This window comes from Cervus elaphus, chromosome 22 (genome assembly GCF_910594005.1).
Source record: "Cervus elaphus chromosome 22, mCerEla1.1, whole genome shotgun sequence".
NCBI classification, from domain to species: Eukaryota; Metazoa; Chordata; class Mammalia; order Artiodactyla; family Cervidae; genus Cervus; species Cervus elaphus.
The window spans coordinates 55,719,909-55,743,695 of record NC_057836.1 but is presented as its reverse complement, the minus strand read 5'-3'; the positions used below and the strand labels follow the sequence as shown (position 1 = coordinate 55,743,695).

The following is a 23,787-nucleotide window of genomic DNA, read 5'->3' as shown; positions in this document are numbered from 1 at the left end:
AGCTCCCTGGCAACGCTGACATTGTCAATCTGTGAACCACTCTTTAAATAGCAGTACTTTAGAGGATGATAGAACAACAGATGGAAGGTCCTGGGTCCTGGGTCCTTCCAGAATTGCATAGAGCAGAGTGCACATGCAAACCTGGACTGCTCACTGTCAGATTATTACAGGGCAGAAGTAAGCATTCTATTCTTTAAACCACAAGGAGGTCTCTAAGTCAGTGCCTTAGCCTTTAACAAAAGCAGAATTAAAAATTAAATAAGGTAACTTCATGAAGAACATTTAAAGGAAGCCTGTACTTCCATTTGACAGTACACTGCACTGTCTTTTATTTTGTGAAGCCATAAGTTTTCATATCTGTTGCCATTGAAAGAAACTTCATTTCTTTTAACTGCCTTTGTTGGCGTCTTTCTGTCAATTGCACTACCATCCCTTTGTGACAACAATGCCAGGAATAAGAGGTGGAAAAATGTAGGAAACCTCAAGTTTCTAGCTTTGATACCGGTGGTATTACCAGCTGAGAAAGAAAAGAAAATAGAAGAAAATGACATGAATAATTTTGAGATGTGAGAATTTAAAGATATTGGGGAATAGCAATGTTAAGTTTGGGGGAGAAGTCTGAGGAGACCTGTGGCCTTGAGCAGCAGCACAGACCGCTATATGATCTTGAGTAAGCTCCTCAAACTTGCTAAGCATCCATTTTCTAATCAGTGTTATGAGAGATAAAAAAGAATGTCTACCTCTGAGGGTTGCCATAAGTGTTCAACAATATAATGCAAGTAGTGTTTAGTTCAGTGTTCAGCACAAAGAAGCTCTGGATAAATCTTAGTTATTTTTATGACAAGTGGGAGCTGAAGTCATGCATGGATGGAGCTGAAGAGGGTATGCAGTAGGAAAAGAAGTGGCCTGAGGACAAACCAACATTTTCAAAGTAAAGGATGCGGATTATACTCACGAGACTGAAGAGAGAATAGTCGAGACAACAAGAGAAGAGAGGGCAGCAGAGCTGTATGGAGGCTGCGGGCCTCGGTACTGGGATGTGTGAAGAGGTCTGCTGCGAGGAGGAGGGAGAGAGGTTCGTGGGGGTCTGGCATCTTGCTGAGAAGAGCCCAGAAGCTAGGCTGTGCCAGGCTGCGATGCAAGTCAGAGGTGAGGACTCAGAAAGTGCAATCTAAATGATTCTTTTGAGGAGTTTGTATGGGAAGAGAAGGTGGGAGATGAAGTTTTTCGGAAGCACAAGGGAAAAGGCAAGGAAAGGAGTGCCAAATGAGGACTCACGGCTGAGGAAGTCAGAGACATAAAGGAATAAGAGTCCCTGAGTGCCGTGGAGATTGGAGTCGGGTAGAGGGCTTGTCTCTTGCTTTGGGGATTTTGCTTGCCTTTCTTGGAAATCACAGCTGAGAGGCATAGCCAAAGATAATTTTGGGGTTAATAATCTCTGTATTCAAAGCAGCTACTTAAAAACAAAACAAAACAAGAAAGAAGCTGCCTTGCTGAGACTTGGTGAGAGCCAGATCCTTATATGTGAAATGCTGGAACCTTACATGTGAGGTGGAGGTCCTCATATGGGCAGGGCAGCTTTCTGTATGACGTGCTGCTCCCCAGATACACACCAACCTGACCACCACTTACTGTAAACCTAGCTGCAATGGGTCATGGCTTCTCTCTTCTACCTGGATATACTTTGTACTCTGACTCCCTGGTAGGAGTTTTGTCATACAGATGGCTGACATGGTCCAGTAGCTCCCCCCTTCCCTCCTCCTTTTCCCAGCCTCTTCTGCTCTGTCCTGCTGCTAACCGAGACTTGGACTAGTAGTGGGCCTGATAATAAACCAGGTCAAGCCGTGTTGGCAGACAGCGTGCGGCCAAGGCTAAATGCAGGCCCGTCAAGTAGCACAAGGATCAGGTCTCCTACAGGCTTTGAGACCTGGGCTCAGATGCTCTTAAAAGACTGACTGAACATAAAAGAGAAAGGCAGATCCACCGAACACGGAGCCCCAGGAAAAAAGTCTATCTACCACCATCTAAGAGCTGTCAGAGTGCAACTTTGCTGGGAGAGACATGTCCACCAAATGGATAGGACTATCAATGATAAAAACATCACCTAACAATCATATGAGATTAAAAACCCAAAGTGATTTCAAACACATTATCTCATTAGTGAGGGGTTTTAAGTGATCTTTTGGAAAATGCCCTTTATGGAGCCTGAGACTCTGGGTACTTCATGTAATGATATACTTTCTGTGGAAATGAATATCATTCACTGTGACTCTTGTTAGGAAGCAGGGTGTGATAAAGTCTCTGTGTTGTGTGTCTGCAGCAGTGGAGGGAGACATATAACATATACATATCTGTTTCTTGAAGCCCACTGGTTTGCAATAAGACCCAATTATTGAGACAGTTTCTGCAAAAGAATAGGGAGAAACTTAAACACTCAGAGGTAAGTGAATTGTGCTTAGATGTTACTATGGACTTAACTGCAGATAATAGCACCTCCTCTAATTTTTCCAACTGAGCCTTGCTGATTTTGCGTATTTGAATGTTCAGACAACTGCAGACTCCCAGCTTTAGGAACAGGGCAGGAGCATGAAGAGGTGATGCCTGAATATTACTTGGCACTACCTTTAGGGGGAATAAACGGAAAGTGAAATGCTTTGTCCTGGGTACAATCTCTTTATGCTCTGTGATTTCTATTTAATGAATAAAAGAAATAAACTAAGGTCTAACACCTGAGATGTTCCTTATTTGGACAAGTCTTAGTGGAGTAAACTGGAAGTGAAGCAATGGACAAAGTGCATAGATAAGAAAGGTTTTTAAGACACATGGTGATAAATTTCCAATAGCACAATCAAGATGGCTGGTGGCCAAACAGAAGCATTAGCCAGACTAGCCAACCTTCTAGCCATCAGAGTTGGGGGGGGGGTAACCCTTCCTAAAAGGCACTGGATTGATTACGAACTAAAGGAGTGAAGTGCCAAAACAGAGAAGGTCTATAAATCATGGCAGAAAAAAACGACAATAACAACACCAACAGCCATAAAGCAATCTCTTCATTGCTTTGCAAACAGTGTGAGCAGACTGCTAATCAGGGCTCTTCTGTGCACGCATAGAGTAACGGCTCTCTGGAGCATCACCTGAGAACCTCGCTGCTGTCTGCGAGGCAATATCTGTGGGGATTTGGATGAAAGGACCAACACAACCACTACACAGTACACATGTAAACATGGTCACTGGGGTTGAATGATTTTACTGAACGATTTTTATTGTACTTCTCTCTGAAGCTTTTGGTAAAAGGGGTGTTTTTAAAAATTCAATCAAAGAACATGCTTTCACCATCTTTTCATTTCTAAAATCCTTGTTGAGATCATGTTGACCCTAGAGCCCTCTGTTAAATATCACTATTTGTTTTAATTTACTTCCTTGTTGCAAAGCTCTTTTATGAAACAAGCTCTCAGATTAAAGATGGAGAGGATTTACTGCAACTAGAATAAGGTGCTGAACAATGCCCACCATCACTCACATTACAGCCTCCACCACTGATATGAACTATATTTAAAAAAAGACACAGGGTCCCCCTTCCCGCACCCCCCCGCCATAGTACATGTTTGCTGACATTCGTGTCCCTACAATGCTTATGTAGTGCACTGGTTATGTAGAACACTGCTTTGCTCTTGAAACAGAAACTTTAAATGCTACTATGAGTCAGGAAAATTGTTTGCTTGTTATTAGTCTCAACTAAAAAAGATTTTTTTCCAAACTTGCGTCTTCAGAGGATAATGAACCTTCTGAATGCCAATTCTATTTATTTGATATTTAAAAACCATGTCCTTTCTCAGAGCCTCCAGGCATGTGCATAATAACATATCCACTGAAGAAACTTCAAACAGATAAATGTATCATAAAACCAAAGTTAGAAGTATATAAATGAATAACTTGTGTTCTGCTTGGGTGGGGAAGTATAAGGGATATCATACAAAAGGTGGCAAAATGTGGCAAAAAAAAAAAAGAGTTACAAAGTTGAGGACCTACAACACATCCATCTATACATCTGTCCACCCATCCATCTATCCATCCATTCATCCATTAACCCATCTACTTATCCACTCAGCAAATACATAAGGCATGTCTACTATATTCTAGGCACTGTTTTGGATAGATCAGTGCATAGAACATAAAAAAGTATTGGACATTGTGGAGTTTACATTCTACCTGGGGAGACAAATAATCATAAACAAGCATAAAAATAGAGAAATTATGTCAGAAAATGAGAAATGCTGTGAAAAGAGACAGTACAATAGGAGGACTGGGAGTTCTGGAGGTTGCACGGGGATGGGTGGTAGTTGTTCAGTCGCTCAGTCGTGTCCAACTCTTTGTGACCCCATGGACCTCAGCACACCAGGCTTCCCTGTCCTTCACTGTCTCCCAGAGTTTGCACCAATTCATGTCCATTGAATTGGTGATGTCCATCCAACCATCTCATCGTCTGTTGCCCCCTTCTTCTCCTGCCCTCAATCTCTCAGAGTATCTCCTACTCTTTTTCAATGAGTCAGCTTTTCACATCAGGTGGCCAAAGTATTGGAGCTTCAGCATCAGCATCAGTCCTTCCAATGAATATTCAGGGTTGATTTCAAGTTGAAATGTGGTATTCAATAGGGTGGTTTGGGGACATTTTATTCAGAAGGCAAGATTTGAACAAAGATTTAAAGGGAGCAAATTGGCTTTGTTGGCAACTAGGGGGAGAGGATTCAGGTAGAGGGAACAGGGAGAGCAAAGGCCCTCAGGAGGAGGTGAGCTGGTGTCCATGCAAGGTAACAAGGAAACCAGGGGCAGGGTTGAAGCAGCTTGTGCAGGCAGAGATGGGCAGGGAACAGGTCAGAGAGGTAATCAGGGGCCAGATAATGTCAAGTTTTGAAGGCACTGTAAGGACTTTGGCTTTCATTCTATGGGAAACAGGGAGCAAGTGCAAGAATTTGCACAGAGCGGTGACCTGATTTGGCTTACATTTCAGCGGAGTCACTCTGGCTGCTGTGTTGAGAAGAGAGCAGAGGGAAGCAAGGGGTAGGTGCAGAAAGGCTTGTTCAGAAGTTGGGGGAGTAACCCAGGAGAGACAGGGCTAGGGTGCTCGAGGAGAGGTGGTGAGAAGTGGTCAAATTCCAGACAACTTCCTGAAACACAAAATAAAGTGTTCCTTGTTCTCTAGCCTGGAATGGGACTCTGTCAACTTGATGGTTGCAGCCATGTGGCATGGATCTCAACTTGAACAGGACTGCATTCATCTGTCAAGCATAGGAATGTATGGATGACTGCAGGGTGGGTCTTGCATGAGTCTGTTTTCAATGGACAACCCAGGGTACTCAAAAGACTCTTCTGGTAAAAAGAAGGTGGCCTAGGCATATGTATTTGATTAATAGGATAACAGACACATGTTCAAGGAGATGGCTGATTCTGCATGGATTTCAGGATCTGGCTCTCTTACTGGACCTGGCTCAGCGCCTGTGGATCATGCCTTAAGAATAAGAAGCTTCAATATGAAATCTGTATCATGAAACATTTTTGGGACTTGGGGACAAAAGGAATTAGCAGAACTGGCACCAGAAACTTAATCAGCAGGCAGGGATGGTGCCATGTTGCAGATACTGGTGCCCCAACACTGGGCACCAGCAGTTGGTCATGGTGCCCACACTGGCAGGTCTCAGTGATATTGGCAGGACATTCAGTTGGCGTTGGCTAATGTGCCCTTGATGGGGAGTCTCTGGGCACTGTAGGCAGAAGCCAGACATTAATACCTTGGACACATTGGGCCCCTGCAGCTCTGAGGCAGCCTTTGGCAACCATTAGCAGCAGACTTGGCACACTCAGTGGGTGTTAACAGCACCGAGAACACTTTTGGTAAGTTCTGGTGGCATTGTTTCAAGCTCTGGTAACAAGAATCATCAACTACAATACACTAGAGGGAGAGCGGGAGAAAAAGGCAGATGTCACACAGTCAACAAGTGGTCTGATTAATGGTGCGCATGTGACTTGAAAGACCCAGAATGAATATTAGGAAAAATTTCAGTGAGGATTGGAATATGCAGAGAAGTGTAACAACAGTCTGAAGCCCTGCCTGGAATTCTTGAGAACCCCTGGAATTCTTGAGAACCCCTTTTCTATCTATAGTGAGGGAATACTCAGAACTATTCCACCACCATTCGGTAGATGAGACAACAGACTGACTCTTAGGAAAATGTCTCCAGTCTTATAGATTGCGGTGTTTGCTTGTTTTTTGGTCATCTCAGAATTTTTTATTACCTCAGACACCGAGGTAACTAAGAATTTTCAGCTCGAATTATGTGAATCCCCACTAGTGAATCAGTTCTTAACAATAGTTTCAGTAGTTATTATTTATTTAATGTAACAAGAATTTTTAAGCACAAAATTTATAAAAATATAAAAGGGTCTAAGGTTCTTTTCTTCTAGGAATATGCAATTCTGTGTGTGTGTGTGTGTGTGTGTGTGTATTTGAGATATATACAAATATAAGAAAATTAAGTGCCAAAGTTTTTACAAGTTCCAGAAAAGAAATAAAACTTGAGGAGTCGGAGATGTTTGGGAGGCGTTTCTTCCATAATTTCTCTTGGGATTAATACTTAAAGAAGTGAATGCCTATGTGAGTGTGTGTGTGTGTGTATGAAAGTGAATAAGAGAGAGACAGAGAGAGAATGGATGAACATGAGCATCCATTTCTCCCTGCTGTCTCTAGATCTAGTCGGAACACAGGCAGCATCCCGTGTCTGGAGTGATTCCCTCAACGACCTATTTGCTAAACATATCTATTAATTCCTCAAAATTAAACTCAAGCATTATGTACCCATCCAGAAAACTTTCCATGGCTTCCATGTACTTAGTCCTCCCCTCCTCTTGTAGCAGATTTTTTCACATAGTAGTTTAGTTTTTGTCATATCCGTCTCTGTCCAAAGTGTAGGTAGAACTGCTTGAGGCAGGAACCAAGTCTTATCCGTTTTTCACCCCCATCTCAACCTAGCATAGAGCCAAAATGAGCTGATTGGATGAATAAGAAATTCACTGATGATCATCTGGGCACGTGGGTGTTTGCAGACCTTATGCATCCGCAGTTGCCCTAATTGTCATTTAGCTCCGAAGCCCTATGTGGCTTCCCTGGTGGCTCAGACGGTAAAGAATCGCCCTGCAGTGCGGGAGACCCGAGTTTGATCCCTGCGTCGGGAAGATTCCTTGGAGAAGGGAATGGATACCTATGCCAGTATTCTTGCCTGGAGAATTCCACGCACAGAGGAGCCTGTTGGGCTGCAGTCCATGGAGTCACAAAGAGTCAGACACGACTGAGCGACTGACACACATACTATTGGAAATGCTAAGGTCTTTGGGTTGTAAGGTCGATTATTGCTTTGTATTACATCAGTAGCACTTAGAAAAGTGTTCTGTTGAAAGTAAACACCATAAATGCTGATAGACGATAACGTAATTGAGTCCCAGAGGACAAAGCCAGGGAAACCAATTTTCCATGCCTCTGTTGTTCAGTCACTAAGTTGCGTCTGACTCTTTGTGACCCAATGGACTGAAGCATGCCGGGAGTCCCTGTCCTTCACTATCTCCCAGAGTTTGTTCAGATTTATGTCCATTGAGTTGGTGATGCTATTTCATCCTCTGCCACCCTCTTCTCCTTTTGCCTTCACTCTTTCCCAGCATCAGAGTCTATTCCAATGAATCAGCTCTTCGCATCAGGTGGCCAAAGTATTAGAGCTTCAGCTTCAGCAGCAGTCCCTCCAATGAAGGAAGGAAAAAGCCAGGAAAAGCAATCTTCTATATACTTACTATAATAATCTATGGTACATTTGTGGAGAAAACTTCACATTCAACAATTCCTATAATATATTTACCTCTTAGTATTAGAAAATTATAAATACAGTTCTTTCCCACCCAGCAGTAGCCTTTAAATAGAGAAGGAGTTGAGGTTTAAAACTGATGATGAATTGAATAAAAAGCTTTTAACCTGCTATAATTCTGTGATTCATAAATTATAACCTTAAAAATCATTTAAAGTGTATCTATTTAGCACTCTTGAAGACATGAAAGAAGGAATTTGGTGGCTTCTTGAGTACTCATTTCCTCTGATAAGAGCAGTAGTTATCTGTTAACTAACAAAATAAAACACCTCTCTTCCCCCTCAAAAAAAAAAAAAAAAAAAAAACCAAGCTCAATATCTCTTTACTAAAATAGAAGATGCTAGAAAAATGGTCAGCCACTTTTCTAAAGGTGGAAGGTGGATTCCTAAGCAAAGTGTTCACTGTGAGTCCACAGAAGATCAAACATCAAATTTGAACCTGAAAGATGGAAATTTAAACTCCCATTGACCACCAACAGAAAATAACCAAAAAGAAATACCATGTAATGAAAAACTGCTTAGCTTAGGGGTGGGAGAACAGTAACTCAGTTCTAGTTTAGCTGCTCCACTGAAAAGGACTCCAGGCGTCTTCTTGGATTTGAAGCATTTGACTCATTCATTATAGCCTGAAGGGCAAAGTGATGGATGAAATTGATAACTGGATTGATGGCACGAGCTGTATTTCAAACGATGGTTATTACAAGTGGGAAAAAGTAGCATATCTATCTGCCTGAACAAGCTAAGCAACTACTCTTGGTCACACTTTGCTTGGAGTGTCATGAGCTATCCCCAATCTTGACACAACAAAGAAGTTTTTAAGGTGCATAGAATTGTTTTTTTGATTTATCTGCCTCCTCTTCCAGGAACTTTCTTGTGATTTCCTGAGCAGAAGAGAACTTCCCTTCCATTTAATGCTCAAAGCTTGTATTTTTACTTCTATTACAGTTTGTTCATGCTCTGTTTTTATGAAAATCACTTGGATATTGGGTTGACTTTCTTTGCTAGATGGCAGTCTCCTTGAAGGCAGATACTATATAACTTCATCTTTTTTTCTCCTTCCACTGTGTCTGAGACATAAGTAGATGCTCAAGGCATTTGCCGACAGAAACTGAACAGAGACTTCTCACTTGACTGCTATTGATCGAAAGTAAGAAGCGTAGCCAAATTATATCCAACTTTTAAACTAGAACTTAATTCAACTGTACAGGAATGGTGGGGGATAATGGCTCTTCACATTTGTGGGTATATTGTTTAGGAGCGCTCATGTAAATTTACTTAGTTCTGCTTTTTTAAATGAAATCATAACGTCTTTAACAATTTCATGGAGCCACACTGTCATGGTCTGAACATGAAGCTTCTCAGTGTCACTTCTGTTCCATTCTGGGCCACCCACATTTACTGAGCCCTTGCTGTCTGAAGTACTGTCTCCTCCATTCTTCCCCCACTTTCCACTTAGCTCTGGGGATTGATTACATTACCTCTAAGAGGTGCAGACAGGAAGCCCTCTTGTTATTATGCTTATTCATTTAATTTCTTAGATAAGAAGGCCCCACTTATGATTTTAAATACCTTCTCTCTTAGCTCCTGATAGGTTAAATAATCATCTTAAAGGGATTAAAAATTAATTTAGTGGATGATGATCAGAATTTAAAGTTTTGCCCTTATTTAAAACGTGAATAATCTGCCTTGTGAGAAATGGAAATGGAAAGCTCACTATTCCAATGTAGTCATGGACATTTTTAGTTGTAGACTATCTTATATCAGTGATTGAGTTCCTTTCTGTTGCTTTTTGGCCCCAGGCAAATTTGGCCCCCACCAATTTTATTAAGTTTTGCTAATTTAGTGAGCACTTACTGAATGAATACAAGTGGCTAGGACCAATATTAACTTAGTCCTTCTAAGTGACAGGCGCTTCATGCACATTTTAAAATTTATAATTCAAAGTAAGTTAATGTGGTAGGTTCTACTGTTATTATCTCCATTTTACAGGTAAGGAAACAGAATTATAGAATTTAAGTAATATGTCCAACATGACACAAGTAGTAGGTGCTTAACCTAGAATTAAGTTATGTTAGTAAAAGCTCAAGAAAATTCCTTTTTGTAAAATTCTAAGTTCCTTGAAGGCAACTTAAAGGGATTATCCACTTAGTATCCTCATCGTGCTTTGAAGTATAGCATTTAGACAATATAGTTAAGAACCTCAGTTAAGCTGCCTGAGTCTGAATCCTAGTTTATCGATCTGAAACAGCATTCATACATTCTTGTCACTCTGTCTATTCCCTTACTACCTGAGACGACATCTTTTGACTATTCTTTGTTTGCATAATGAGATGTGAAGGAGAATGACTTGTAGGTCCTGTTTCCTAACACCAAATGCTCCACATCTAGTACAGTGCCTGGCGTGTGGTAGGTATTTCATAAAAGATCTATTAAAGGAATAAGTAAAAAGAGATTCACTTTGTTTATAGTTTATACCTGATATAATAAATTTTAGACATAAAAATGGATGAAGGAACCTCACTTTTTTCTTGGTTCACCTTTAATCTTTTTTTTGGAAATCAGCTTAAAAAATTTTTTTTATTTTATATTGGAGTATAGCTAATTAACAAAGCTGTGACAGTTTGAGGTGGATAGAAAAGGGACTTAGCCACACATATGCATGCATCCATTCACCTTCAATCTTCTTTTAAAAATTTATTTAATAAACATGAATACAGCACGTATGATGTACCTGGTTCCATTTTAAGTGCTTTACAAATATTGACTCATTTAATACTCAACACACCTCTATGGGTCAGATAAAATCAAACCCAGGGAGTTCTGGCCATGTTCCCAACTATTACACCATGCTGTTTCCTGGCTTAATCCTATAAAAATGTCATCTCCGTGTAGTTTAATGCTCTGAAGATGTGTCTTAGAGAGTGCCCTTTCACCTCACCTATCTTTCCTTCCTCTCTACCCAGATTAAAGAGGAAAACAAATAAGATTACTTTAGCTATTTTGCTTTATTTCATTATGCCTTTCCCCCCTCCTTTGACACAGCGATTCCTGCTGCTAGCGAAGCTTCTCTAAGGCCACCTACAAGAATAAACAGGAGGGTTGACCCTCAGAAGCTGCAGGACAACTGACTTGGTCTATGTCTGCCTCCCTCCTTTTTCAAGTCTGTCTCCTTCCTGCTTTTCTAGGGCTTTTGGATCCCTGCCACGGCCCTTCGCTCCCAGTCCTAAGAAGGAAGTTTAGTGGACTACAGAAATGGCAAAAATGGCCTTCTTAGCCTGAAATTCGAAACACAATTTTATAAACAATTCCTTTTTGTGTTTAGTCCCTTGGTTCTCTCTTGCACTTTTACAGTTTCTCTCACAAATACATAGTCATCTTCAGAGACTTGGGTATAGCAAAGGATCACCCAGGACCTAACTGGCGTGAGGACAGACACCTGGGCTTTAGTTCCTGCTCTGTTGCTTAGGGACACTCTGCCTTGAGGCCAGCCATTTAATATAACCTATGCTTATCCTCACCTGTGAAAGGATTCAGGCCAGAGGTTGAGCTGGATTATACATATGTTTTAATAGAACATGATGTGGTTTTTTTAATCTGGACCATTTTTCAAGTCCTTTATGAATGTGTTACCATGTTGCTTCTGTTGTCTGTGTTGTGGTTTTGCGGCCATGAAGCATGTGGGACCTTAGCTCTGCAGTCAGGGGTCAGCTCTCACCCCTGTACTGGAAGGTGAAGTCTTGACTGCTAGACCACTAGGGAAGCCCTGAGCTGGAAAGCTTAAGGTCCTTTGCTGCCCTAACCTGGGATTTTCTTGGGAGAATTACACGAGGAAGAGAAAGTGCTCAGATGTCTAAACTCCTTTACTCTTATTGCTGATTTTAGTGTCACTCCAAGGGAGCCGTTATTTTTTATTAAATGAGGATGAACTTCTCAAAGTTGAAGGATGACAGCAGCTGTGGATGGTGATAGATCGGAACCTTTTACTTGCAGAATTCCCATAGTTCTCTGTGACAATCATGGGGGATAATGAGTACAATGATAGCTCAGTTCTCTGGTCTAAATAATAAACTATTCCAAGATAAAGTCACTTAAAATAAAACATTGAAAATCCTCCATCTTTAGCTCAGGAAGAATGCTGCAGTCACCTTTGCTTTCTGAGACGGCATAAAAACCTTGAAACAGAGCGTCCATCAGTGAGCTGGGACTGGACTGCGCTCATGTCTGGTAGGTGTTTAGATATCTATCTAGCTCAAACAGTTATAGCTACTTTATACTTTGTGTGTAGTGGGCTTTCTCATTTCAAAAGGCTCAAAGAACTTTATAAATTATGGTCATTCCCTCTCCCAATGTATTCCAGAGTAATAGACTGGTTATCCACTTGTAAACAGAAAACATGAGGCATGGTGGAGAAGGTCTATGGAAGAAAATGCAGGCCATCAGGTTGTGGGTATTATATTCATGAAGGACCTGCCTTACTTCTTTGTAAAACATTTAAATATAAAGGTGCCAAGCTGGGAAATGTCCTAACCTGGGAGTCCTATCCCGACCTATTCAGGACTGACTTCTAATCTGCACTCTTGTTTGTCTCAGTCCAATCTAACAAATATTAACTGAGCATTACTATGTCCAGGTGCTCCATGCTTACAAAATGAAAATGAATATGACAAAGATCCTGATCTTGAGTGAAAGAGACAAACTAGTCAATAGGCAGTCTTATCAGGTATAATGGGAGCACAGGAGATTAAATTAGCATGCTAGCCCAGATAAAGGATGTCACAAAAGGCTTCTCCAAGGAATAAATCTTAAGGAATGAACACTTGTGCGAAGAAAGGCAGCAGTCAAGGTGCAGAAAGAAAAAGGTGTTTTTAACACAGAATGACTAGATTCTTAAGAATTCCATTAGTACTTCCTGGGAAGGGAGACTGTATTTCTTGGCTTGGTTTAGTGACAGTCATGAAACTCAGCTCTGGTGCATCAAATGCAGACTAAAATAAATAATGCACTTCCAAGCCTGGCAACAGAACATCCTGTGTTATTGTTTATGTTCCTCTCCCCTCTCCCCTTATGGTAGCTCTCAAAGAACTCCAAGATGGGATAGCCACATCACAGAATAAGCCTGGATCCCCAAGGTTCTGCTTGGAGGAGTGCTGCCTAACCCATCACTGACTTAGTATGAGTAAGAAATAAATTTCATAGTGTGAAGCCACTATTAACAGTGGCTTGAGTTCATTATCTGATTGTATAGGCTAAGAAATAACAAGATAGATCTGAATGACTTGCTGTCACTTCAAAATTTATTTTATTTACTCCAAATGACCTAAGTTTTTAACCTTAAGATGAACTATTCTTTCTTCCTTCTCTCAATGGCACCAATATCTCTCCTGAAAAAGAGTTGATCTTTTACTCTGATCTAAGTGAGCATATCTCTTTGCCCCAGAGCCACAAGACATTTATAGAACTGGATAGATCTTGAAAATACTCTAGAAACACCACAGCTTCACCAAGGACCAGACCTATAGGAGGCAGAATATCTTATGCCCTCAGTTAGACCATGGGTTTAAATCATGTATTCACTTTATGTTAGGGTTCCCATGTTAACAGTGAACATATGTGTGTGGGATTTTGAGAGTATATCTTTAACTGAATATCCACAGGGTGGTAGGTCAACATTGAGTGGCACGATGTTTAAGATACTGGCCACTGAAAAGAAAGAAATGCAAGACAAAAGAAGGAGGGTGTATGGAGACAGAGTATGGTACAGGAGAATGAAGTTACCCTGTCAGAAGGTACAACAATAGAATCTATGCCTGGAGCCTATGTTTTGCTGTTGCCCTTCTGAAAAACAGTAGAAGCAATAGGAATGAGTTTCTATCGTTTTTCTAAGTGACAAGGAAATAAGACTGAAATTTCCTTTCTGAAGTTATCAAGATCTTACATTGGTTGTTCACTTTGCCCCTAAAGCTTGAACACACGTTCATCAACCATCAAGACTAGAATCAACAAACATTTGAATTTCAAGTACCTTGAAAGAACTAGAGTCTTTAAGAGCAGAATGGTGGGCAGGAAGCCAAGGTGAGATAATAACACATTTGCAATGCTCTTTCGAACTCTGAAATAATCAGGGATTCTCTGATATAAAGTCATATTAAGACTTTAATTTTTGGAGAGATTCTCTTCCCCTATGACACAGAAGTAGCAAAGTCACAGCTATAACTAAATAACCTCAGATATGCAGACGACACCACCCTTATGGCAGAAAGTAAAGAGGAACTAAAAAGCCTCTTGAAGAAAGTGAAGGAGGAGAGTGAAAAGGCTGGCTTAAAGCTCATCATTCAGAAAACTAAGATCATGGCATCTGGTCCCATCACCTCATGGTAAATAGATGGGGAAACAGTGGAAACAGTGTCAGACTTTATTTTTTTGGGCTCCAAAATCACTGCAGATGGTGATTGCAGCCATGAAATTAAAAGACGCTTACTCCTTGGAAGGAAAGTTATGACCTACCTAGATAGCATATTAAAAAGCAGAGATGTTACTTTGCCAACAAGGGTCCATCTAGTCAAGGCTATGGTTTTTCTAGTAGTCATGTATGGATGTGAGAGTTGGACTGTGAAGAAAGCTGAGCACCGAAGAATTGATGCTTTTGAACTGTGGTGTTGGAGAAGACACTTAAGAGTCCCTTGGACTGCAAGGAGATCAGTCCTGTGTGTTCATTGGAAGGACTGATGTTGAAGCTGAAACTCCAAAACTTTGGCCACCTGATGCAAAGCGTTGACTCATTGGAAAAGACCCTGAAGCTGGGAAAGATTGAAGGCAGGAGGAGAAGGGGATGACAGAGGATGAGATGGTTGGATGGCATCACCGACTCGATGGACATGGGTTTGAGTAAACTCCAAGAGTTGGTGATGGACAGGGAGGCCTGGCGTGCTGCCGTTCATGGGGTCGCAAAGAGCTGGACACAACTGAGAGACTGAACTGAACTGAATGCTTTGTTTAATTGATAAAGTGGAAAGGAGACTTTTTTTTTTAGTGGAGAGGCAGGGTTTGTATTCTCCAGTTTGCCACAACTTCCACTACTATTTATTGTCTTGAAACCATCACAATATTGTAAAGTAATTATCTTCTAATTAAAAATAAAAATTTCAAATTAAAGTGTTGGAGTTCTTAGTCCTTGCCAGTATCTCTGTATTCCAAGGTTTTTTTGGTCAACTGTTGCCTGCATTTATTTGTTCCAATGAGGTCTAAAGTTCAATGATCCCTTTTACTTCCCAGCTTTGATAGTTTTTTAAAAAATGCATTTAATTTGCCAATATCCTTTAAGTATTGTCCAAGAGAGTCTGACCAATTCATTTCCTTAATATAAACGGAAATATGCTCTGTTCAATAATGCTGCTAAGTCACTTCAGTCGTGTCTGACTCTGTGTGACCCCATAGACGGCAGCCCATCAGGCTCCCCCATCCATGGGAGTCTCCAGGCAAGAACACTGGAGTGGGTTGCCATTTCCTTCTCCAGTTCATTAATGAGGCACCAACAAAGACTGAACATGTTTTTTTAAAATTTGTAATGTTTTATAAGATTACTGATTTGTATATATCACTTAGATGAGTGGCATTCAGATCATGAAGTTTTAAGTGCAATTGACAAATCTCCAAGGTCTCTAATTCTGTATGATTGTATCCTATACGGATGTGAGAGTTGGACAATAAAAAAAGCTGAGGGCTGAAGAATTGATACCTTTGAACTGTGGTACTGGAGAAGAATCTTGAGAGTCTCTTGGACAGCAAGGCAATAAACCAGTCAATCCTAAAGGAAATCAACCCTGAATAGTCACTGGAAGGACTGATGCTGAAGCTGAGGCTCTAATACTTTAGCCACCTGATGCCAAGAGCTGACTCACTGGAAAAGACTCTGATGCTGGGAAAGACTGAAGACAGGAGGAGAAAGGGACGACAGAGGATGAGATGGTTGTGGCATCACCAACTCGATGGACATGAGTTTGAGCAGGTTCTGGGAGCTGGTGATGGACAGTGAAGCCTGGCGTGCTGCAGTCCATGGGGTCACAAAGAGTCAGACATGACTGAGCGACTGAACAACAACAGCAGATCTGAGACATACGCCTTTTTTGAATGGTGATTACTAATGCGTTACTAAATCATCTAACTGTGAATACCATAGTACCATGAAGATGGCCCATGGAAATAAAAAATGTGCTTTGTTGTTGTTGTAACCATGTAATAATTATTCCATTTTGACTGCAAATGCAGACAAGGAAACTAGACTGTAAAGTGGATCATGATAAGGTGTATCTGTAGCAGGCATACTTCTGAGATGGCCCCAGTGATTCCACCTCTTGGTATTCACATCCTTGTGTAAACACCTCTTCTTATGTCTGGGCTGGATTTGTGGTTTGATTATAATGAACAGAAAAGGCAAAAGGATGGGATGGCACAGAAGACTGAGATTTCCATCTTGCTGGCACTTTCCTGTCCTCTCACTTGCTTGTGCTGTTGAAACTAGCTTCATGTTGTGAGATTCTTTACAAAGGGGCCCATGTGACGAGAAACTGAGGGATGCCTTCAGCCAACAGCTTGTGAGGAAATGAAGCCTCAGTCCGAAACCCCCAAACATCAGAATCCTGCCTAAAACCAATGAGTGAGGTAGGAAGTGGATTCTCCCCAGTTGAGTCTCAAGATGACTCTAGTCTGTGAAAGACCCAGAACCAGAAGACCCAGCTAAGTGTTAGTCGCTCAGTCGTGTCTGACTCTCTGTGACCCCACGGATTGCAGCCCGCCAGGTTCCTCTGTCCATGGAATTCTTCAGGCAAGAATACTGCAGTGGGTAGCCATTTCCTTCTCCTGGGGATCTTCCCAGCCCAGGGATCAAACCCCAATCTCCTGTATTGCAGGCAGATTCTTTACCATCTGAGCCACCAGGGAAACTCTAAGCTGCTCTTAGATCCCTACTCCACAGAAATATAGAGATGATATATGTTGTAATATGCCTCTAAGATTGAGGTAACTTGTTATATAGCAAGAGATACCTTACAGAGAATCTCACTTCTTTCTTGGAGTAAGAGATAACTCTGTTGTTGTTTTTTAAAATAACAAAATCTCAGACTGAGGATGGGGAAGGTGGTAATTCATCTGGTCAGAGGTGTTCAATGCCATTTGGTGAAAATATTGAAACTAAGTAGCCCAGCAAATATTGGTCAAGTTGAACTGAACTTAGACAAAAAAGCAGCTACAATCCAGGTGTTCATTATGCAATAAAACAGAAGTAGGTTAACAATGAACAAAACAATGAATACCAGAAACTGTGCTATGATCAAGAGTCCTGAGATAATTACCTTTGCTAGTCATCAAATATTTTGAGTTTGAGTTTTGAGGAATGCCCATGTTTAACAGAGGAGAATGAGCAGGCAAGGAAAGAGAGCGACAGAGGGGCAGGAAGATGCCTGGGTACCGTGGAGGCCAAAAGACGATGATGCTGACAGCTGACAAGAGTATCAGAGCCTGCTGAAGGCAAGGTGAGGTGGAAGTGGCTTGTGGAATTTCTGTTCTTCTCGTCATTAGTGACTTTAGCACTGGTGGTGTGGGGTGGCAGCAAAGAAACTAGTTAGATCCAAACGGGGATAGGGAGTGTAGACAATGATAAAGTAATTCCAAAAGATATTACAAAAGAGGAAAATATAAGAAAAAAACATTGAAAAGTGAAGTGAGCGTGTGGTATAAAAGTTGCTAGCATGCTGACATACATTTTCAATTCAGGAGGAGAGATAAAGAGCAGATACACTATGGGCCTTGACATGAAATTCTGCAAACCTTTAAAATGATAATCCTTTGAATTCCTGACCTGTAGCTGTTATATTGTCAAAGGACAAAAGAGATTATGCCCTTACAAAAGGATTTTAGAGGATTATCCACAGACTGGGTAACAGAATTCTTACCTGGGAAAAAGTAAATGATATGTTGCAAATAAGTAATCAGATAATTTCCCTGTGTCCAGAGGACGGAAAAAGCTCAACATGCTTAAAGATTCTAAGAGAGTACAAAAGAAGCCATCTTCTCATAGAACTTGTGATATGTGTCCTTTCTTATAAAGAGTGAAGGGTAAAAGTCCCAGGAAGCTTTCAGACCTAAGGAAAGACTAAGTTGGATTTGGTGAGGGAAGTGGATGCTGGGTGAAAATGGATAAAGTAAACTTTGCGCCTAAAGGTCAGGCACTGTAAAAGACACAGAGAAAGAATGGATGGAAAAGAGGAATTGATGTGAGTACTCTTCTAAAGATGTCTATGCTTAGAATACATGGAACATATTCTATGTGTTCAGCCTATCAAATGGACTGGAGAACATTCAGACCTATGCACAAGTAATTACTTCAATATTAAGAAGGAGATATTATAGAAAAAACATTACAAAAAGAATAAACTTTGTCTTTGAAACTTGAGACAATACAAATACAAATAAAGCATAAAAAAAATTCACTGAACTGGGATAACAGATCAAAACTGCACTTAGCAAACCACCTTTTCTCTGTTTAGGAACAATCTCTCTAAAACACAACATGTTAATTAAAGGATCTCAGGTAGCAATCACGGAATAGTTCTCATGACAGATGAAGAACACAGATATTCTGAGGACTAAAATTGCACAAACAAAATGAAGAGACAGTTTGCCCACTTTTTGGCAGTGCAAAGTTAGAGGGAACGCAAATGAATGTGTTGTCAGTTGAATTACGCTATTAACCACCTAAAAATTGGGTTCATTATCTAAGAAGGCAAAGCATCAATTTGTAGCATTATAACATTTTGTTTGTGCTGCTGAACATGTGTTTGGATGTTTTTATGCTTTTGAACTGTGGTGTTGGAGAAGACTCTTGAGAGTAGCTTGGACAGCAAGGAGATCCAACCAGTCCATCCTAAAGGAGATCAGTCCTGAATACTCACTGGAAGGACTAATGCTGAAGCTGAAACTCCAGTACTGTGGCCACCTGATACGAAGAACTGATTCATTGGAAAGGACACTGATGCTGGGAAAGATTGATGGCAGGAGGAGAGGGGGTCAACAGAGGATGAGATGTTTGGATGGCATCACTGACTTGATGGACATAAGTTTGAGCCAACTCTGGGAGATGGTGATAGACAGGAAAGCCTGGGTGCTGCAGCCCATGGGGTTGCAAAGGGTTGGACACGACTGAGTGACTGAATTGAACTGAACTGAACTCATTTAGGTGCATAATAAGTACTTCAGCATCAGCCTTTTGAAAGAAGCTTAATTTTGTGTTATTTCTATTATATTGTTCTCTCTGATGGGAATGATATTCTGTCTTATAAACACTTCATTTATTCTTCAAATAATTCTGAGTTCAGGTTCTTTTGTTTCTCAAAATGGCATGTACAGGATTATAGACATAGCTTAAAAACTGAGGTACTCTTATTAAAAAAATTATATTTGAATAACCTGTAAAAAATATTCATTCACTCAATCACTCATTCTTCACTCTTTTAAGTGCATGTATTGAGCTAAGCACAGTGGGAAGTTCAAGGATTGACGTGACATTGCCTCTGCCCTCAGGATGCTTATAACACAGAAGTAGTATAATATTATTAGTACCTTCAGACAGAACAAGCATAAGGCCTTCAAATCTTAGAGGAAAGAATGAGTAAAGTATTCTTTTATTTCACAAATTATTTTTTGATGTGCTAGGCACCATTCCAGGGACTGGATATGTAAAAGGAACAAGATAGGGTGCCAAGGGAAGAATAAGGTGCCAAGGCACCTTATTTTATTACTGTTGCATCCTGGGGATGAGATAAAAATTAAGGCAGAAAACAAGCAAACAAATAACATAACTTCAGGTGGCCAAAATTGCTATGAAGAAAACTGAAGCAGGACAACATGAGGGACAGTGATAGGGGGCAAAGGGTGTGCTTTTGAGGAACAAAACCCTCTGTGAGAAGGTGACGGCTGAATAGAGATTTGATGATGTAGGGAGCAAGCATTTGAAGATATGAAGAAAAGGCTTTCCAGGCAGACAGACTGATACAGAAAGGCTTTGAGGCAAAAATGAGTTTGACATATTCTGGAACAAAAAAGAAAGTCACATGACTAGAGAATGGAAGAGAGACCGAGAGATGAGGTCATACTAGTATGTGGGAAGGGGTCAGAACCTATTCATTTTCATAGGTCATGATAAAGATTCTAAGTGCAAAAGGGAATCCATTGTGGATTTTAAGCAGGATGTGGCATGATCTGATTTACATTTCTGTCTGGGTGCAGTGTGGAAATTCAGCTGTAAAGTGGTGAGAAAGGTAACTGGGATGGAGATTAGGCATCTATGCATTGTCCAGGTGAGAGGACCAATCAGAAATTGACTCAAGTAGTCTAACATACACACAACAGGTTAGATTCTATTGTGGTAGTCTGATTAGACATGGTTGGTGTGGACTAGGGTAATAATTACTAAGGTGGTAAGAAGTGGTTCACTTCATAAGTTTCACAAAAAAAGTGATTCTAATTAAAGATACAAAAGTAGCAAGGTGAACAATATGTTAATAAGAATTACTTCCAGATATAGTGCTAAGGACTTTTATTCTTTTCCTTTTAGTGTAGAAAACTGTATTATTAAAACTCCTGTGTATGCTTGACTTTCCTTGAATTTGCAAAAGTGGTAAGTTTCTATCAGTAGATACGTAGTTCACTGTCAGTTGGCAAATTTCATCTTGTCACTTCCTTAGAAACCATGGTTAACATTTATCTTTCCCATTCTGAGAAGAAGAAATTAAAGCCTCCTTAGAAAGGAAAAGCATAGAGGAGAATATAAATATATAATACATTCATATATTTAGATGCATCTTTTACTGTCATCTGCTACCCTGCCTCCAATCTTGCCCCCTGAATCTTTCCCCAAGTGGATGACCCAATTTTAACATTCTCTCCTTCTAATTTCTCTTGTCTGCAGCCTCCAGAATTAACTGGCCTAAAGCAGTCTAGTCATGTCCATTCCCCTGTGCTCACAGAATAAATTTCAAATTCCTTAACCTGATACCAACCTGACCCAACTTACTTTTTCTGTTTCATTTCTGGCTCCACTCTCTAATTGTTTTAATCACATTGGATTTTTTTCATCTTTTAAAAATTATTTTTAAAATTGTGATGAAATAACATAAAACCACATTAAACTGTCTTGAAGTATTATACATAATTTAGTAGCATTGAGTACATTCACATTATTGTGCAAATCCTATTGGATTTTAAATCATGAAGTATCACTGTTCCTCTAATGCTTCCGGCAGTTTGTTGACTGGACCATACCTCTATCTATGTGATTCCCGCTGGGCCCTGAAATGCCTTTCACTTTCTTTACCAATTAAAATCCTACATGTTTTACTGAGCACTGAAGACCAGCGCTCAGATCTCACCTCTTGTTTTAGGCTCCTGTGAAACCTTACCTAGAAACAGAAGGTCAACTCTGTTGCTAAGTAACATATTACTTAAAGTTAAAAGGATGCCTGGTTGGTAAATTGCATTTGAACTGGGAGGATTTATACACGAACTATAAATACCGGAAGGGGACGTGACACTTGCACTTTCCTGAGTAATGACTTGTGATTAGGCAAGTTCCGTGCCCTTGGAGGCCAGGGCTGTGGAGTTGTTATACGAGATACTGCCTCTAAGCGCAGGAGGCTCCTGTTCCAGGAACATTCTCCTACCCTCCCAACACTGATCTGTCTTCTTGCACCCGATCTGTCACCTGGGGGTATGGACTGATTGTCTGTACTGCCATGCAGAATCCCACCAAAGAAAAACTTGTAAGCTGCCCTGCCGGCCAGAGGCATTTCCTGTGTTACAGCTAATGAATCTGAATGTTTAATTGGACTAAGAAGATCTGCTTTGGCTTTGGGGAGTTGCATCAATACGCAGGCATATTGTCCTAAGTATTAACACGCTTTGCACACCTGGACTTAAAACCACTGGGACTAGACTAAAGGGTAGGATAATAAATTCTGCCTTACCTTTGGAAGGAGCTGGATTGCCTGTAGAATTCTTTGTCGGTGCCCAGAATTAAGGATTCCAATTTCCAACAAATCCTGGTCTTCCATAACATTGCTTCCCTGAAACAAAACCAGAAATGTTATAAATGAAATTAGCCAGTTTTACTGGGCATAAATAATGGTTTTCTTAATATGGAGAAAAATAACCAACAAGTGATCTGATTTTTATTAACAAAACTATAGAGTCAGTCTTCTGTAAGAGTGAGGTGAGAGGAGGTCACCTAGATGATTGAGTTGAAGGTTCTGGGAAAGTTCCTTTTACATCATAAATACTCTCAAGGCTTACTATTTATGGCTGGATTATCTGCATTGGGAATTCATTTATGTGACTCAAAACCCTGTTCCTCTAAAAATATATATGCTTCTAGGAAGAGCTGCCATTTAAACTATCAGTGACCTATACGTTGATGTGAATGAACCAGTTTTTTTCCCCTCTGAAGACACATTTTGTAAGGAGAGCTGATGGAAAAATTGAAGTATCCTAGGCAAGCTAAAAGAATAATTCACCTTAAATACTGAATGTCAGATGTCTGATCAAGGTATGAGGATATGACAATGAATAAGATGCAGATCCTTGCCCTTAACTGTTGATTCCTTCTAGTCCAGAGATGGAAGCAGATTTTTCAAAGGCAGTTAGGATGCTGTGAGTGTGCTGGCATGGTGACACGTGCTTGAGAATGCAGAGGGGACCTGGGGTGTCTTTTCAGCGGAGATGGTGTCTCATCAGACATCTGAAGTACAATTCAGGTTCAGCACTCAAAATGCAAAGGACTAGGAGAAGTCACATGCAGTGCTGTGTGGGTAAGAAAGAACACAGTGTACTTGGAAGCATCAAGTTCTAGGATAAGTTGGAGACAGGAGCAAAACTTAAGGCTTAAAAGGCATTGAGACGCCAGACGACACAGATATTGTATGAATTTCAATTTCATCTTGACTATAACAAGCCATGGACAGATTTTAAGAAAAGGAGTTACATGATGAGACCCCAGACTTAGAAAGATCAACTTGATTTCTGTGGCTGGGCCTGTTGGCTTACCTGTGAAATGATGGGGTTGAGCCACGTAACTTCCAAGGATCAGCCTAATCCTGCTATTCTCTGTTTTCAATGATTTTTTTGACCTCTGATTAATATTCTAACATGGAAGCTTATAAATTGCTTATTTTATCCTGAAATTTTAGTCTTTTGGAGCTTGTAAGCTAGAGTTTTCCTTTAAATTAAGGCGTCTATAGGGAAGTTCAAGAACTCAGATCACTGCTTTTACGGACAAGTCAAACTCTATCTTACCAATGTGTAAAATAAAAACACTTATGAACAGAAATTACGGAATATCTATTTATGGAGAGCAATGGGTCCTGATGGATATTTAAAGCAAAAGAGAATGAACTGGAACAGGGCAGTCATGGGAGCGTGGAGCTGTTAGGAAACAGAGGTTGTTCTTGAGATGGTGTGGGCTTAGGCTAAGATAGTGGTCGTGGGAAACAGAAAGATGCGAGCAGATTGGAAAACCATCAAGAAGTTTGACTTGGTGACTGAATGCAGAGAATGACAGAGAAACGCAGAATACACACCAGTTCCAGGCTTCCTCAACAGGGCTGGAGAGTGATCTCCTCCTGAGATGGGGAGGAGGGGCCAGTCTAGCATGGTGCAAAGATTAATGTCTTTCCCTGGATGGGCACAGGATTGATGAATATAAACAGTTTAGTATCGGACTATGTTAAAAACTGACACAATTGGCTGTGCTTAGAAAGATTAAAGTCATTAGTATGGTACCATAGCTAGGGATTTAAAAACGGGCATTCACTGGACAGAAACATTCCACCTCCTCGTAG

At 40.6% G+C, this 23,787-nt stretch overlaps 1 protein-coding gene across 22 annotated transcripts in view; it reads right to left on the bottom strand.

The window, feature by feature from the left end:
- ANKS1B (ankyrin repeat and sterile alpha motif domain containing 1B) overlaps positions 1–23,787 on the bottom strand; it is a 1,073,060-nt gene that overhangs the window by 314,891 nt on the left and 734,382 nt on the right. For all 22 annotated transcript variants that reach the window (XM_043881060.1, XM_043881066.1, XM_043881055.1 and 19 more), the window contains one exon: positions 21,919–22,017. In XM_043881060.1, the coding sequence (XP_043736995.1) occupies positions 21,919–22,017 (99 nt within the window). The remainder of the gene's footprint in view (positions 1–21,918; positions 22,018–23,787) is intronic.